This window comes from Aquila chrysaetos, chromosome 1 (assembly GCF_900496995.4).
Source record: "Aquila chrysaetos chrysaetos chromosome 1, bAquChr1.4, whole genome shotgun sequence".
Taxonomy (NCBI): Eukaryota; Metazoa; Chordata; class Aves; order Accipitriformes; family Accipitridae; genus Aquila; species Aquila chrysaetos.
The window spans coordinates 53,059,077-53,075,970 of record NC_044004.1 but is presented as its reverse complement, the minus strand read 5'-3'; the positions used below and the strand labels follow the sequence as shown (position 1 = coordinate 53,075,970).

The window sequence follows — 16,894 nt, the reverse complement described above, 5'->3', positions numbered from 1 at the left end:
TATTGAGACAAAATGACATATCACTTTTACTTCTGAAGATCTTTTGGCAGATAAAAAAATATAATTGAAAACTTCTCCTTTACAAATGATGATTTATTCTTAGTAAACTCCACCATATTTTGAAATACAAGAGCTGAGTAATTTAGCTGGAAACTACAGTACATTATAAACAATGATACAGCATCCAAGTTGAAATCACAGGGACGCTTCTCTCTGTCTTCCCAAATATCGCTATTAGTTTCTTATCTGTCTTAAAAACACCACAACAAACAAAGATTTACTGTACTTTCAGCTGTGTTGTGCTAACAACAGTGGAAAGCAATTTCCACAGATTGATGCATCATTTCTCCTCTCTCCCTTTAGCTAACCACTGTACCCACACGCATTTTCTGGTCCAACCCAAACGTGATACTCCCCATTGTCTCAAGCTGTTCTCCCTGGTGGGCACCACTCTCCTTCACCAGGGGACAGCTGACCCTTGACTCTGCTAACGTAACTCTGTCTGACACTTGCCTATAGATGCCTACGTCCTTCTGATGAATTTGGGAGCCTTTAGCAGCTTCATGGATGTTTTCACATTCCTGCCCACTGCAAATCTACTCCCACGGCTGTGGAGGCGGAGGGTGGTAGACACTACATATATATATACACACACACAGATATATAGAAGGTGTTCTCAGTGGAAATCCACAGGCCCTGCACTTTCACCGAGTTCAAGTACCAGTTTCCCAATCAGCTTATAACTTGCCTAGCTCCTCTAGATCCCACAGCCTGTGGAGGGAGGACTCAAGGGATTAAATGTTTGGGTTTGGGTTCTCTCTGCTTTAGTAGAAAGTGGCACTGAATACCCTATGGCCACAGATGCAAAGGTTATTGGCCTTATCAAGGCCGCTTATCCCACTGCAGGAAAATACTGCCTAATAATGTCAACAAAATATCATTCAGCATCATGCTCAATGAAATAAGTCTTTCCACAAAAAAAAAAAAACAACCAACAAAAAAAAAAAACCAAAATAAACAAAACCCAAACCAACTTGCTTTCACCTCTGCTATACATGAATATTCAGTGTCTAATAAGACACATTTTCATATTTTCCTGCTAATAGACTACCTTGGAACAAAGAGATCTTACTGTAAAAGAAGACAGTTCTGCCTACTTTAAAACTTGTACCAGCAAAGTTTTGATCAATATGAGCCTTCCAGGCCTTTCAGGGGCTTATATGACATTTATCAGCCTACAAGATAACACAGCCTTCAAGAAGAAGTCCCTTGCAAAATGTCCAAATTAGAAACAATTTATTGAAAGGTTGGACCAGATGATCTTTGCAGTCCAACCTGGGCTGTTCTACAGTTCTATGTTTCATTATCGTGGGGAGGCATTGTTGGCAGGACATAGCAGACCATCTAATTGTGTCAGTCTTGGCTTGTGGTTGTTGAAAAAAAAAAACAAAAAAACCCCAAAAACCCCCAATTTATCAAATCTTGTGAAATATGCGTAGGTCTACTTCCACGTATTATGGACTAAGATCTGTTATAACCCTTAGACATATAAGCCTTTCCAAGGCTGTGCATTGACCTCTTAATTCTGAGAACTGAACAATACCCTTTACCACCCTCAAAAGCTAAGGCTAAATGACTCATTTCCTACTACCATCTCTTCATGCCTCCTGTTAAAAGAAGCAGCTCAATTTTTTATCATCCCTCTCTCCTATCTACATGGTTTTCCAATTACTATTAATTTTTTACTAGGATACCCAATTTACATCCAAATTTGGATGGAAATATTTAACTTGCTGAAGATATAGTTATTATCTCCCTCTTCATATAACAAATTAGCTACAACACCCCCTTTTTTTGGATTAATGGTGGGTTAAATGCACTTATTACTTCTTCCTGCTACTGGAAAATGTGTGTTTGTTCCAGTTGCAAGTATTCGTGAAATGAAGCAATTTTCATCAGATGATAGCTTTGATCGAAAACAAACCAACTCTAAAGAGCAAAAAACAAGCATTGAAAACTTTTGAAAACTTTAATTCTGAAAGGCATCTATAATTCATTGAGAATCCCCACCTTAAAACAAGTAATTCCAAGTTAAGCTAAGTGTTTTATCCTATTAATTTCAAGGATGATGAACCACATTCTTGAAGCAGCACCCACTGAGTGCTCCCTTAAAGGTGAAGAGAAGTCCCTAATGGGATTTCCAAAATTGCATAGAAGCATTACTGCCTGAGAGGTCAATGAAGCATTAAGTCCATTCTTAAATCATACACAGTTCCTTCTGACATTATTCAAAATGTCAGTTTTGAGGCACTTCAAAGTTCCCAAGCACTTCAGATCTCTGAAGTGACTTACAAAGCTAATTTGCACAGCTGAAGTATTTGAGGATAAAAATTCACCACAGCTTGCCAGTCAGTTCTGCAGATCCATGTTCACCAGGAGGCTTTCACAGCTAAAGTAGAAGAAAAAGCCATATAACCATAGTAAAGGTATTTCAGAAGTGGCCCAACCAATCATACTGAAAACTGTAAAGGGTTATTAGTAGCAAATATCAAATTTGGAAAAACAAAAGTGAAATAATCCCTTGGCCTGGCTGACCTGCAGCCAACTGCAAGCAGTTCAAGGGGAAGAGAAGAACCCCAAAATGAAGGAAAAATGTCTAATGGATACAAATCAAGTTTCACATGCTACATTAACCTGACCAACATTCAAATCCAAATTATCTTTCCTACTGTAGTTATTAAAAAACCCACCACCCTATTTCTGCTATTCAAAATTTTTTCAGGACAAAAAAATCTCTGCTGCAAAAAAATAAATGAACGAAGTTCTGTATCATTCTTTGCTCTTACGCCCATTTTGAAGCACAGAATAATCACACGGGAGCCTCTGTGGTTAGGCACTTGCCTAGCAGCATCAACAGAAAACAGGAGTTACTGATACAATTCCTAGCTTTTTTTTTGTATTATTTTTTGACTGATCTTTCTCAAGTTTCCATTGTCATAACAAGATATTAAAGGAAATTAAAAACACAACTTTGAAAATGGAAAATATTTCTCCTGTTCTTTGCTGTCAAGACAACTGCATTTTCGACAGGAGATGGGTAAAATGTAACCTCTTATCCCGATGAACAAAAATGAATAAAAACCATGAAACTATATAATTTAAAGCACATAAAAAAAGATTTGTCTCTAGCTAATGAAAGCAATCAGTCAAAACAGGCAGTTCCCAATCCACTGAAAGCCGTTTTCAGTAAGAACATTCATATCAGTTTTGACAAGAATGGAAATTCCAAGGAAAAGACAGACGGACTCGTCCCTGCCAAAATTGCCAAGAGAAATACTACAGAGCACCAAGGTCCCAAGGGGAATTTCTGTTTGGCATCAATGCTTCTCCCCAGGGTCCCATTGCGCTCTCCCCTCCTCCACCCTACATTTTCCCTTTTTCCCCACTGTTCCCAATGCAGGACCAAACCCCTCTTCACTCCGGAGTGCTGCAGTTACTCAGAGGCTTGAAAGACTTTTGGGGGGTTCAGATCCCACTCCTTTAGCCCTGTAAATGTCCCTGCTAAAAGCCATCCACCCTGCATGCTGAAAACTGGATAAACCTCTATCTTAATTATTTGAAACCAGGACAGTTGAATTTTAACCCAGGCACTTAACCTTATTCTAGACTGGGAAATCTGGACACCAGCTTCTCTTACAGCCTAAAATCACATTTCTGTTTTACAACAGGTCCCGCTTTGTTCAAATGCCTGAGCACACTGGAGCTCAGCAGACATGGCTGATTGTGCTGCTTCTAAGGAGAAATAGGTGAGATAATATGTCTCTATTACACTAGGTTTGCCTTGGCTTTGTGGGCATTAGTTTGGAGTTTGAGTCCTGGGTGATTTTGCTCATAAACCTGATCCCGGCTCTCATATATTCCTGGTGGATGTCCTGCTCCACAGGTGAATAATTCACAAGGAACAGGTTGCTCATAAGACTGCCTGTACTAGCAGCTCTGCTCTGCGTTTATTAACGATCGCTAGAAGGAGAACTTGAACCTTGGTGTTCCATATTCCTGTGGAAGCATCCACCAAGCCACTGAATCCACCTCTGGCTTCTTTACTCTGCATTTGGCATGAACACTGAAATACTCATCCAGACAAACAGCCTGGGGTCAGAGCAGGCACCTGAACAGTCCAGCACCAAGATTTAGATTTTCCCCCACCCCCATCTGATTCAGAGTGTCCAAAACCTGACAAATTCTCCAGATGGTACACTATTGATTACTTTGAGTCAGTCTGTCTCTCTGCAGTCTCAGATTTTAAAAGAAAATGCTTTATTCAAAAGCAAAGAGAAGGAAATTTTTTAAAATTTTAAATTTTCTAAAATCCAGGAATACAATTATGGATAGAAGCTTTTTTCCATTTTCCATTAGACTCAAATATGCATTTAGTTTGACTTTTAAGCTAAACAGAAGTGCACTTTCAAGTAAATCACAGTTCTCTACTAACGGTAGTTTCATTCTGATAACATGCAAATTCCCAACACTTTCCAGCCAAATTAAATTTCACTGAAATTTCACAAAAGATTTGCAGAAGTTAGCAGAAAGTAAAGAATCAGTCACCGTATCTTCATCTATTGCATAGCACTAAATAAAGGAAAGAAATGGTACTCTCCAGCAGGTTTACAGCAGATTTAAGCACTGTGCTGAACTGGAACAGCAGGTCCCAGTTCAGCAAAGTATTTAATTACCCCTTTACCTTTAGTACCAAGTAGTTTAGTTCATTTCTAGCAGCCTGCTCATGTATTTAAAGTTGCTTTAGAGAGAGTATCATGTTAGTACTGTGCCAGGTCCATCTTTTCTATCAACACTAGAGGCAAAGCAGTCAGACACAGTGACATTTATTTTCAACGCACTAGAAAATATACCATCAATAATGTCTCTGTAAATTGCAAGTATATCTTTCAGTCACATCATAAATTAGCATGTCAGCCTTTAGAAACAGCTGAAACAGATCACAGCTTGAAGTACCAGGTGCTGATATATATACATTTTAAAAATCACATTACAGAGCTCTACCTTTGATCACGATCACAAAGGGAACAGGTGAACCCATCATTTACCTCAAGAAGCTAACCAAGCAGAAGATACTTTGTCCACTCTTGGTTATTAAATAGTGTTAGTTAATAAGTGTCAGCAGAGCTGTATAACTTCTTTTTTTACCTAATGAAGCAAAAGGGAATAAGAGATAAAATATGCAAAAAATAATTTTAAACTTTATAAGAAGAGACAGCAACTTCCCCAAGATCAAAATATACACTTGGAATATATGTTGCTTCATGATGCAAATGTAAGAAAAAATTATATACTGGATAACAAAGCAATGCCACTATTGCAATCAACAACTGTTCTCAGATGAAGTGGAAGTAGCAATTATTTTACTAGAATGAAAACAAAAAAATGCAATACATTTTCCTGTCTCTGAATAAATAACACAACTATAGAAAGTTCCACGTAACTCTTAATAATCCATGAAAGAAAAACCCTCTTGCATTGACTCCACAGGGAAGGTCCTGCCATTCGCACTGGCAGAGGGAGAGAGGAACAACACATCTGTCAGGCATTATGGCCAAAGGCCTTCAACCACATTCACACGAAATGCCTCACGCTACAGATATCTCTTGGATTAAAATAGATAATATTTCCTCCTTAAGGTCATCAAATTAAAATCATTTAGGACAGACCCGTACAACCCTACTGGACAAATGCGGAGGGCTCAAAGCCTCCTGGGTTACCCAGGTGCCCCACCCAGGGTATCTGTTTTCCTGCACGCCCACAGCCCTATCCTTGCTCCAAGACATCCCTAGGTGTCCTGAATGCAAAGAAAGCGTTGACATGGACGTCCTGGTGTAGCGAGGAAGGGATGCGAGAGCTTGGTGTGTCATCTCATTCCCCTACTGGGAGCAAATGACAGAAATCTTCTTTAGAAGAGAAGAGAAACACACAGGAGGTGGGTGTTTGCTAACAGATATGGAGGCAGAGCAAAATGCACCACAATTTCCAAATGTCCACACATGGTAAGAAAACCAGTGTGGGAACAGGAAGAAAGTCCTCTAAACTTCAAAAGGTGTAGCACAGAGCCTTTGAGGATGAGCCCATTCTGAACTACGAGGAGCACTGGAAACAACATGAACACCACTTCATTTCTGCAGTGCTGTTTTCTATACCACTAAGATATAAGACAGTACTCCTCTGAGCTATCAACTTCCTTTTGTTCGTTTGTTTGTTGGATGGTTATTCGTAGGAATAGCAGCTTTTATTTCAACAGTATAGATAAAAGTATTGTGCTGAAATTTAAATGTCAAAGAATACATACTCAAATGTCAAATACCAACAGACAAATGCCAACAGAGAAATGTCAGAAATACACCCATGTCTCCCACTGAATATAACTATATCTGCACAAACGCAAGCCACAGCATGATGTGTAAAAGCAAGAGTTTTTCTGCAGTTCCTTTGGGATGGTAACACCACTGGTGTCAATAAAATCACTCTCTGGCAGCAATCTGACTGTATTACTCTAAGTACCCAACTCTGGCAACACATATAACCTAAGCGATCCGTGGTCTGCAAGGTGATGGATAGCATTTACAGACATAACGGTACAAAACTTGTATTTCAGGCAAACCCCACTCCTGAATTTGCTAACTTGTCACTAGATGAAGGACCCCTAACACAATGAACTTCCACATGAATTCTCCCACTGCTTTCCACGTATGACAGTAGCCCATGAAAGTTGAAGGAGAGGAGTTGTAGACAGTTTCTGCTAGATACATGGCTTAATTTGGGCAATAAAAACAAACATAAACATTAATTCTTGGTGTTCACTAAACTGTCTGCTTTTTTGAGTCCTAGCAATATTAACCTGTGAATATAAGTGAACTTCTGAGAAGTAACCAAATGACTCCAGAATCCAGACAGAACTGACTTCAAGCAGAACTTGGACTCTTGAAAAATTCGACTGCATTTTAAAATTTTACTTGCTTTAACTAAAATCAATTGATTGTTCCTCAGGAAAGAAAAAAAAAAAGGAAAAAAAGAAATCTTTACACACTTGACTTGGTGCGAACTTCTGGTCCCAATGATTTCAATGGGCCTTTTGTCATGATTTCACCCTTCATTATCTGCTATAAAAGTACTTGGAAACATGTTAATTAGGGAAGATGCATTTGTTTAGAAATTTCAGTCAGTCTGCTAATTGCAGCTGCTTCCACTAGAGTTGAGAAATAAAAATGGTTAGGTAGCTCTGTAGTCAGACCACTAAATACGTGAAAATCTGAAGTGCACTTTAATTAGTGTAGCTAACAAAAATATATCTCACTCCTGTAATTATTGTGATTTGCTTCCAACACTAGTGGCTCATACACTGTAAAGTAAAACCTAATCAAAGATAAAATATGTGAACTTTTGTCAAAAGAGTAAAATGAACATATGGCATTTTCCCCCTAAAAATTTTCTTCTCTACCTCTGATGTAAATGTTTTAGGATCCACAGCTTGTTTTTTAACTTTGTGACACTGATTATAAATGCCATATTTATTTTAAATCCTTTTACTATTCAATTTAGTGTAAAAAAATTACAATATATAATTGGAATTACTTTGAAATTTTTTTTTGAAAGACGCTTCCAAGAACAATTATCACATTCTCACAATATAAACAGAAATTTCTTTCTAAAGAAAATTCTTTTCTCTACACCAGGATTCTTTCTAAAGCTTTCTCTGGATCACTGAATGCTGTTTAGAAAAAAAATTGGAACAGACTAAATCTGTTCTGCTCTAGACACGTTCTTCTTTTTAACCAGCTGTAGTGCATCACAAAACTCTAAGGACAGACATTTATGGTGCAAACAAGGAAGGTTCAAAAAGCCTGTTTGTACTACCTCATTGTTTTGCACAACTTACACGGTCATTAATCTCCTCTTTAAAAGTAAACTGTACCATAGTTTAAATTTGTACCATACCTCTAAATTATACCATCGGAAAAGAGTTAGAAAGGCTAGGAAGTCTTTTTGTGCTTCTATATTTCCAAGACCTTTCTGCGGGTCTCTCTTTCTCTTCTAACTTTTTGTGAAATGGAAGAACACAATTTAATGCTTCTCTCAGGCATTCACCCAGACAGGTCTGAAGTCGAAAACCAGCCAAAGTTAACCAATTAGATTAAATGAAGAGATACAGATTTGTCTTAGGAAGGACTACCTGGTTGCTCTAAAGAATAAATAGCTCCTTGATGCATAGCATGGAAAATAAATCAAGTCAAAATATGTTGAAACAGACTGAATTAATAGGTGAGGGAAAGGACTCATCCAACATTCTGGTTGCCTAAAGACTGTGAAGCGCGCCTCCAAATATCAACAAGATCCAGCTCCATTTAGTTTCTGAAGCATCTGTCAAGATCTCTGCTTAAGGTGACATAACTATAGGCACATGTGTACATTAAGGTATTAACAACAGATGAAACAGCAGGAATGGAATAACAATTCCAATGAATAACGGAGGAGAAATTTCAGGAGTGTAGAGACACTTTTAACTTCTTATTTATCTCTCCCTTCTTTCAAAGCACTTATCTGTTACTGCAGAAGGTATGCAGACAAATGAGGTACTCCATCATATAGTGACACTGACACGGGGAAACAGTTTACATATATTAAGATAACTTCCTCTGTCATTAGCTTTCAGACAATCACTGCAGGTTCCTCACAAAAACCAGTGTGATCCAATACACTAAATAAAGAGATCTTGGTATTATCTTTCAGGAGGTCTGTCTTTGAAGGAGAGTTGCTCTTGGAAAAGCCTATTAGTCTTTTATTTTCCTAAGAGGTATTGTAAGATTTTTGCTACTTTTGCCATCCCAGATGGGCAGCTGTCCAAAGTTAAGGATATGCATTGCAAATAAAGACATGCTTCCACCATTCCTTACACAGGACAAATTTATTTTTACAGACTAGCAAAACCGAAATACCAAGAAAACGTAATTTTGCTGGAGATGTACGTCATTTCCTCAAACAATCTAAGTCCAAGTATTTGGACTATGTCTGGCAGCTGAATACATAACATTACACTTATTCTGTAAAAGTTAATTTCTATTAAAACATCAGGTACTTATTTCATGAAGACAAGAGATTACGGAAATTTTGTCTATGTTACAACAGATTTTCTCTTCCTGTACCTATGAATTTTAATCACCTAACGGTTGCAGCAGCCCCCTTTGACCACAAGTATCAAGTGCTATTCTGGGTGCTCTAAACATAACCCAATGTAAAATTTGCTATTTTGGAAACAGGTTGCAAGGGTTACAAAACAACAGCTTTCACTGGTCTTTTGGGACAGTCGACCAGCAGTTTGACAGTCTGTATTACACACCACACCTTGATCAACACAACCTACTGCAAGGCCTCTTTGCAATAATAAAACAGATGGGTACCTAGAAGTTCCAAGACTCTTCTCCCATTTCTTACTCCTCTTAATGATATACAACAGCAAGTTATCTGCCATCTTCTATTAACATGGAACACAAGAAAGGTTTTTAAAAAAACAATGAAGATAGTCTCTTGTTTGAATATACGTAGCCTCACCTTGCGGATGCCTCTGCCAAGATCTTCTCCATAATTTGTCCCCAGAATTTCAAAATGCACATTGGGATTCCCCCCATTTTCTGCAAATTCCAGTTCTCCAGTCAAGCCATTTACTCCACCCTATTGGAAAAAAAGGACAATGGAGTGAAAACTCAGAAGTAGACAATTCTAATAACCTTTTGTTTCTCCAAGGGATTTGTGCACTAAATATGCAGAATACATACACAACTACCAGAACTAGGACAGTTTTCCAAAGACCACATTTCCCTTAAAATTCTGAAGCCTAAATTGTTCCTGCATCATTTAAGCTCTTCACAGAAGAATAAAACTCAGCAATGCTAAGCAGATGCAATACAAGCAATAGTCTTACTCTTGGTGCATTTGCACTCCAATTTTTGTTCTTTGACCCATCAGCATATATGTGTAGACATTCTAGCCCCATTAAAAAAAAAAAGTTTTGCAACTAATTTTATTGAAAGCAAAACTAAAGACAAATATATATAAAAATTTGCATAAAAATTAGTTTTGTTTGTTTATTTTTGCTTCTCCCCACCAATATTTCTCGCCCAAAAGAGATTTCCACGTAGGATCAGGTTGAGTTTTGGATAAATTTAGATGTTTTTTGAGCCCAACACAAGTGATCCACACAAATGAAGAGGGGCTTGTCTAGCTGAATATATTGATTTTTCTGTTTTCCTCCACGATTCTTGTCTACTACTCAGAATGCATGACATGAGCAGCAGTGCAGTGTATTTTCAAGCTTGCTTTTATTTTGTTACATTTTTGTCAGAAGGGGTTAAAATACTAAAGATGAAACGGTGAATATTTACTATAAAGAATCAGAGTTGAAAGGGCTATACATGCCATAGCAATACTCAAAATATATTCCAGGGTTAATTCAACATGACACACATTTCATCGTTGTATAAGAACTGCAATGACCTGAACTGTAAAATCAACAGAGCCACGTGAAATGCCTCCAATGAAAACCTTTAGCCTTAAAAAATTCCTTCAGTTTTCAGATTCAGGGAAAATTAGATGTTTACCCTACTCCCTCAAAAAAACTTGAACAATATTTTAAGTATGTACAAGGAAAAAAATCTGCCTCTGGTATAAAACCATATGAAATGTGTAGCTTTTCTTCAAACCATAAAGCAAGAGTTTTGCAGTTGTGATTGCTCTTACAGTTAAGAGCTTTATTATTTGAACTGAAAAAACTGGAATAATATTACATAAATATTTCATGAAGTGCCATTTTCAGTTAGAAACAAGATAATACTTTGTGTATGTACATATATATTTATTTTTTTTAAATCTTTTTTATAATATTTATTTTTTGGAAGAGATACTAGAATGAAAATTAAAAATAAAAGGAAAAAAACAACATCCTGATTAAGGGTACATCTGCACAGGCTTTTGCAGGAAGACTCCAGGTCATTTCACCCTCGGTGAGAGCTAGCCAGACAATTTTGATGGTTAGCATGACACTGAGGTTACTTATTAGCTTGAGCACAATCCTGTAATAATCACACCTTTCATGGCTTTTAGACTGGGGTTAGCACACCTCTGGCTGGTTCAGAGTAAAGACAGAGTGAGCTTGCGTTGTTTACCTGCAAAATCACTTGAACATATCCTTAGATAAATAACTGAGTTTCAAAATATAAATGTTTTCTGCTAACTTAAATTTGACTACATCCTATTCACGAACCAGAAATAAAACCTGTTTCACATACTTTTTTTCTCCTACGGTCTCATCTGGCTTTTTGATTAATTAAGCCAGAATTTCATGGTACATGTGATGTAGAAATGCCTGCAAAGCAGCACAGATCTGCAAGGCTTGGGATCCCCATCTGACCCCTGAAAGCCTCCATCTGGCTGACTTGCCCTCCCTGACAGCGTACACCTGTTCCTAGTCCTGCACCACTCTGACCCCTTACCATACACTACTTTTATTATATTATACTTCATATTTCCTATATTACTTCCTAAAACTTTTTCCCTGACAATATGAATTAAACCTGTGGGTCTGAGGTAGGTAAAATATGAAAAAATAATTAAACCATTATAGACCATCTGAGCTGCACCATGATTTCAAGTGAGCCACAAGCAAGGTCTGGAAAAAGGAAGGGAAAACTCCAGAACAAAATGATTAAAGAAAGGAAATATTCAACACATATTAAAATCTGTTAATACAGAAGCTTTGTACAGCAGAAAGTGTTTTTCTTTTTTCTTATTTTGTGACAAAGTAGTTTTAAATTGGGAACTTTCAATATAGAAAATTAAAGTGACTTTATTTTCCAGATTGAGAGTGTTCCCAATAATTTATGGGACATGAAGACAGAATCATGTCTAAAATGTAAATGATTTTTTGAGACTTGAGACAGCAATTTAAAATTCTAGTCAACTTTTTTTATTTTTTATAGCCTTTGTCTTTATTTGAGCAAATATGATAAAAATAAAGATCATTTGAAGAAGTATTTCACCTCAGTTACATTTGAAGTAATGAAATCCACTTTTTAAGAAAACACAGGATTCTTTGGAAATACACGGCCCCTAACATATAGTACAGGTTAACAGAACTTACCTACCATATTTTGGAATTGAATCTCTATCCAAAACCACTGTGCAAGTTTATTTACCTTGATTTTTAAAGGGCTGCAACTGTTGGGGCAAGATACAAACTCTAAGTCTGTTAGTTCTTTTTATTTGTCTGAAATGCAGCAGTAACCATAACAACAGTTTTTCTCATTCATCTATTTTGGCAATTTTATCACACTTTGAAAATTTCTCATGTAAGGGTGTCTTTGATTAGAGCTTTCTTTCCTAGACTGTGTACATCTGCAAATAGTGTAATAAGAGCTCAGCTTAGATGAGAACGCTCCTGGCTTGGAAAGGGCAGAGGCAGAAAGACAAAACAGTGAAGAACCACCCGTATAATACCAACAACAATACTAAATCCGATAGGAGGCTTCTTGGAGGTCCTGATGCCTCCTCTCTACCTGGGACCTACCTTGCTGGACCTGCAGGCCAGGCAATCCTGTTATTGCTCTCTACTAGTCCTCATTGTCCCACACAGCCTTTTTACAAGGCCTACACGAGCCCGCTTTGTTGCTTAGGGCTGATGGAGTGGGACAGCGTATTGCCTAGGAAGAGTTTCAGGACACCGCTCCAATTATTCTACTTGGTCTTTCACCATGTGGATCCCTCTAAAGCACTTACTTGATTTATGGCATGTGTTTTATCCCTCTGCTAATGCATAGTGGAAAGAGATCACAGAGGAAATGGCCATCTGTATGACAGCTACTGATCCAGTAACTTCCTGACGAGATTTTTCCAAGTTATTTTAGTGTTAATTATGATAATGGGTAAGAGTCAAAGAAATTTTTCATTCCATTTAACTTACAGAAACAATGCTATTCGGGGGAAAATGAAGAGACATTTATTATCTACTCTCTCAAATTCCTCTAAGGTTGAGCTGCAACCATGCAATTTCCTGACACATTTAAAACTGAAGAGTGAAATGTCAGTCGTTAGGACAAAAATGTTTTACTTACATTTCTGATCACCGCTCTGGGCTTTGCAGAGCTGTTATAAAGCTTGGCAATGTAGTTAAAGCCTACTCAAGTCCCATCCAGACTGGCAAGATAAACTACAGTTTATATATGCTTAGGCACTACTATACTGTAAGTCTCTGAAGAAAGCACTATTTACCCTAGCAGTCAGGACCTCACTTGGGAATGTCAGCTTGCCAATCATCAGTTATAAAATATTGTACTTGCTCTCACAGTTCCTGTTCAAACTTCCTCTTTTTTTCAAAATACGGTTATGCTCAGACACTAGCTATTTTGCAATTAAGGAAAAAACTGTGGTTACAGGCAGAAAAAAAACTGCTAAAAGCATTAAATACGAGTTTCACATTTTATTCTTGAAAAAATCTGATATTGAAAACATTGTGGCGTTCTCAACACATGATTTTTAGCTGCTAGCGAAGAGAGTCTGATCTATTACCTGAAAAACAATTTGGCATCTTTTTCGCGTGTCACCACTGAACGTCACTGACATTTCTGAGACCAGAACTGGTTGACAATTCCACCTATGATTCATGAAATAGCACAAGGCACAGTGCATTTTCCACAAAGGAATAGGCTCTATGTTGCTGCTAGCACTAAAAATTTGCTGTTTGTCAGTGAGCTAAACAAATATGATTGGGAATAGATCAGGTAAGCGTGAGAGAAGATATATGAAGTAACTTGATGTCATTTTTCTGAGTTGATCCTCCATATAATCCTACTTACATTTATTCTCAGGCTATTCGGGAAGATTAATTTTTCCAACAGTAGCATTATTTTCTGGTAATACTTATTTCTCTCACTGTAAAATAGCTTTACTGAGAAATAAACAAGTGAGCGTGTGTTTGGGTATAGTTTCTATTACAGAAGTGAATTTAGAACTAATAGCTAGAGCTGGCCAAATTCATTAGAAGGATTGTATTTCCTGATGAATTTAACTATTTATTCAGTTCCAGAATGGGTAGAAACAAATATTAGATTTTAGTAATTGTAGTGGGCTTAAAATGTTTTTTTAGACTTTTTCCAATCAGCTGGAGTTGTTTGTAGAAATAGCGATGCAGGAATCAAATGTTCAACAGTGAAAGTAACAAATGACAATAGCGAATGATTCAGACAGCTATTTCGCCATTTCAAGAAATGTTTGAAACTAATTCCCCCTCATTCCCTGCTCTTCCCTATTAGCTCATTAATCATAAAGAAATCAGTTTATTTACCGCCAGAGTTCTCCTATTTTTAAGAACTGCTGCTGCAGGTAGAACACCAGCATCCCTTTCTCTTACCTTCTTCAGTGTGTAGCTTTATAGAGATTTCCCATCTCTTTCCTTATTTTCCCCTCTAGAAATCAGAGAGAGATTCCCTCTGCAGCTAAAACTGCCAGATATTCCTGTTTCTGGATCTCTGATTCTAGAAGTTCGATTTTCTTCCAGAAAAAGCTTCCCCTGGAACTAGTTTTTCCTGCTTTTTTAGCAGCTAGAGCTCAGTTGTGTACAGCAGTAGATGGCAACGTCACTTCCGCTTTGCTGCTGCCAGAACAGCTACTTCAGTTGCTAGTCCTTTTCTAAGGCAGGCAGGCTGGAATTTGGCATCTCTTCCTTAACTCTTACCCCCCCAACACCATACTTGGCTACAAGTGACACCCACTGAAACTACATCGAGGTGAGGGACAATCTGGGACAAGACGGTGATTCCAGCTCTGCGATACAGGTCGTTATGAAGGTGGAGTTAAAGTTGTGCAGAAGATGGAAGTTCTTTTTCCAGGAGCATTTAAGAAATCTCAGAATACATCTTCATCCTGAACTGTAACAGTATCTTCTTATGATACTCTGTTATACACTACATCTTTGAAACAGTGGTGATTTCAAAATGAAAATGCAGAACCCTTTATTCAGAAACTACTTAAATACCACATGGTAACTTTTCCCTGTTTTCTTTCAAAATTCAGGAAAACTAGTACGTTTTTGAGAAAACCTTTTTATTTCACTTGATTTAGAGGATGTTCCAAAAGGACAGGAGAGAAAAGATGTTTAAAGAAAAAAACCAAGATGGAAAATGGAAGCAGTCTCAGGAAGAGATAAAATGTTTTTTATTTTTCCTTTCATTACTTTTTAATTTTATTGTTTTTCTGATACCTCATCAGACATTCATCAATACCAACTTTTTAATTTCAAAAGCACACAGCTGTGATCCTGAGGTTCTTCTACATAAGTGCTTTAGTTAAACAAAAGGGAAAGTAGACCACAAAACTAAAGAAGAATTCCTCTTTCTTGTGCAATTCCAGCTCTCAGCTGCAATCTTTAGCTTTCCTCTGCCTAGGGATTGAAATGGTACAGACGTACACACACAGAGGAAATTTCTGTATTTCATTTTTTATTAAATTTTGACTTTCAATTTTAGCATGTTACTTCTAGAAATTAATCTCTGTCAGCACAATGCAGTATATGGAGTATTTGGATTATTCAATTTACACCAACAAAATGGCTTCTTATCAAAGTCATCTCATTCAAATAGCAGAGAAACCCCAAAGCAATAGGATGCTAGCCTAGTTAGCTGCAGACATCAGGAATTTCCTCAGCATTTGATTCATTTTTTTAGCAAGCTAACTACAACCCTGGAATTTCTACTTCCTCCTGCCTTCTTGAATGTTTTCATATTTCTCCTGGCCATTTCTTTTCATGTTTCAGGGTTAAGAGCTGCATAAATTGATCTTCAACACAGTGCAGCTCTTCTGTGAAAGGTCACAGAAGGAGTTTGTTTTATTAATCACATTGTTTTAGGAGGTCAGAATTGGAAGAAGATAAACTGGATAGCTGGGACAATGTGGTAAAGAATGGAATAAACTCTCTTTGAGATGCAAGGAAGACGAGATGCTGGTAAGAAACAGCATAAAGGATGTTTATATAGGAGAACAAGATCATTCTCACATCCACAGACAACACAAGCAAGCAAATAATAGTAATGCAAAACAGTCAGCAGCCCTTTCCACGGTGCAGTACTTCTAGATTTAGAGATGCTAGTAGGGCTACCAGACTTTGCCTGAAACTCCAGCTCAGATGGTAAATTCTAATTCTAAAGTAGAAGTGGGTATTTTGAGTTTTCCAGCTCAGGCATCCTATTCAGATTTGAGTAAGTAGAAATAGCTTTTAGTTTATTAATGAAAAAGTGTGCAATAGTACTTATAAAATGCAAGCTGAGAAGAAAAGTTCCAGAACTAGCCTTGCCTGAAACATAGCTTAAAATACATGGGACTGCCAAATGTGAATTTGAAATTGCTCTGATAGGTTAAGAGCAATAGAGTCCCTTAAAGCCATATCCTGCCCCTGAAATAAGAAATGTGTCCTGGATTATCCTTGCAGTCTCATGACTTCAAACTATTAGAATGGAAACTGGGGAAAGCCACCAAAGAAAGCCTTGAACTGTTATTTTGGAGCTAATGCAGATTGACCGGGGACTGAGGAAAAAATAAGCAGTGTTCAAAGGAGCCTTACATTTTGCCTGCATCATTGTAATTTCTGGTGTAGTTAAAGACGTAATGCAGAACTCAACTTCTTGAAACAACATTATATTTTAAATTATTTTTTATGTCCTTTTAATGAAAGCCATAAATAAAGCACTTTTTTTTTTTTTTTTTTTTTTTTTTTTTTTTTTTTTTTGCTGTCCTGGGGTTTGTTTTTTGTATTTATAATGTAGGCACTGCCAGCACTTTAAATGTA

General features: G+C 37.3%; 1 protein-coding gene across 5 annotated transcripts in view; it reads right to left on the bottom strand.

Annotated features, from left to right (window-relative positions):
- Positions 1–16,894, bottom strand: part of GRID2 (glutamate ionotropic receptor delta type subunit 2) — a 740,237-nt gene that overhangs the window by 205,641 nt on the left and 517,702 nt on the right. For all 5 annotated transcript variants that reach the window (XR_003924278.2, XR_003924280.2, XM_030020238.2 and 2 more), the window contains one exon: positions 9,616–9,735. Coding sequence is in view for 3 of the 5 variants with exons in the window: in XM_030020238.2 (XP_029876098.1) it covers positions 9,616–9,735 (120 nt within the window). In the remaining 2 variants the exon portion in view is untranslated. The remainder of the gene's footprint in view (positions 1–9,615; positions 9,736–16,894) is intronic.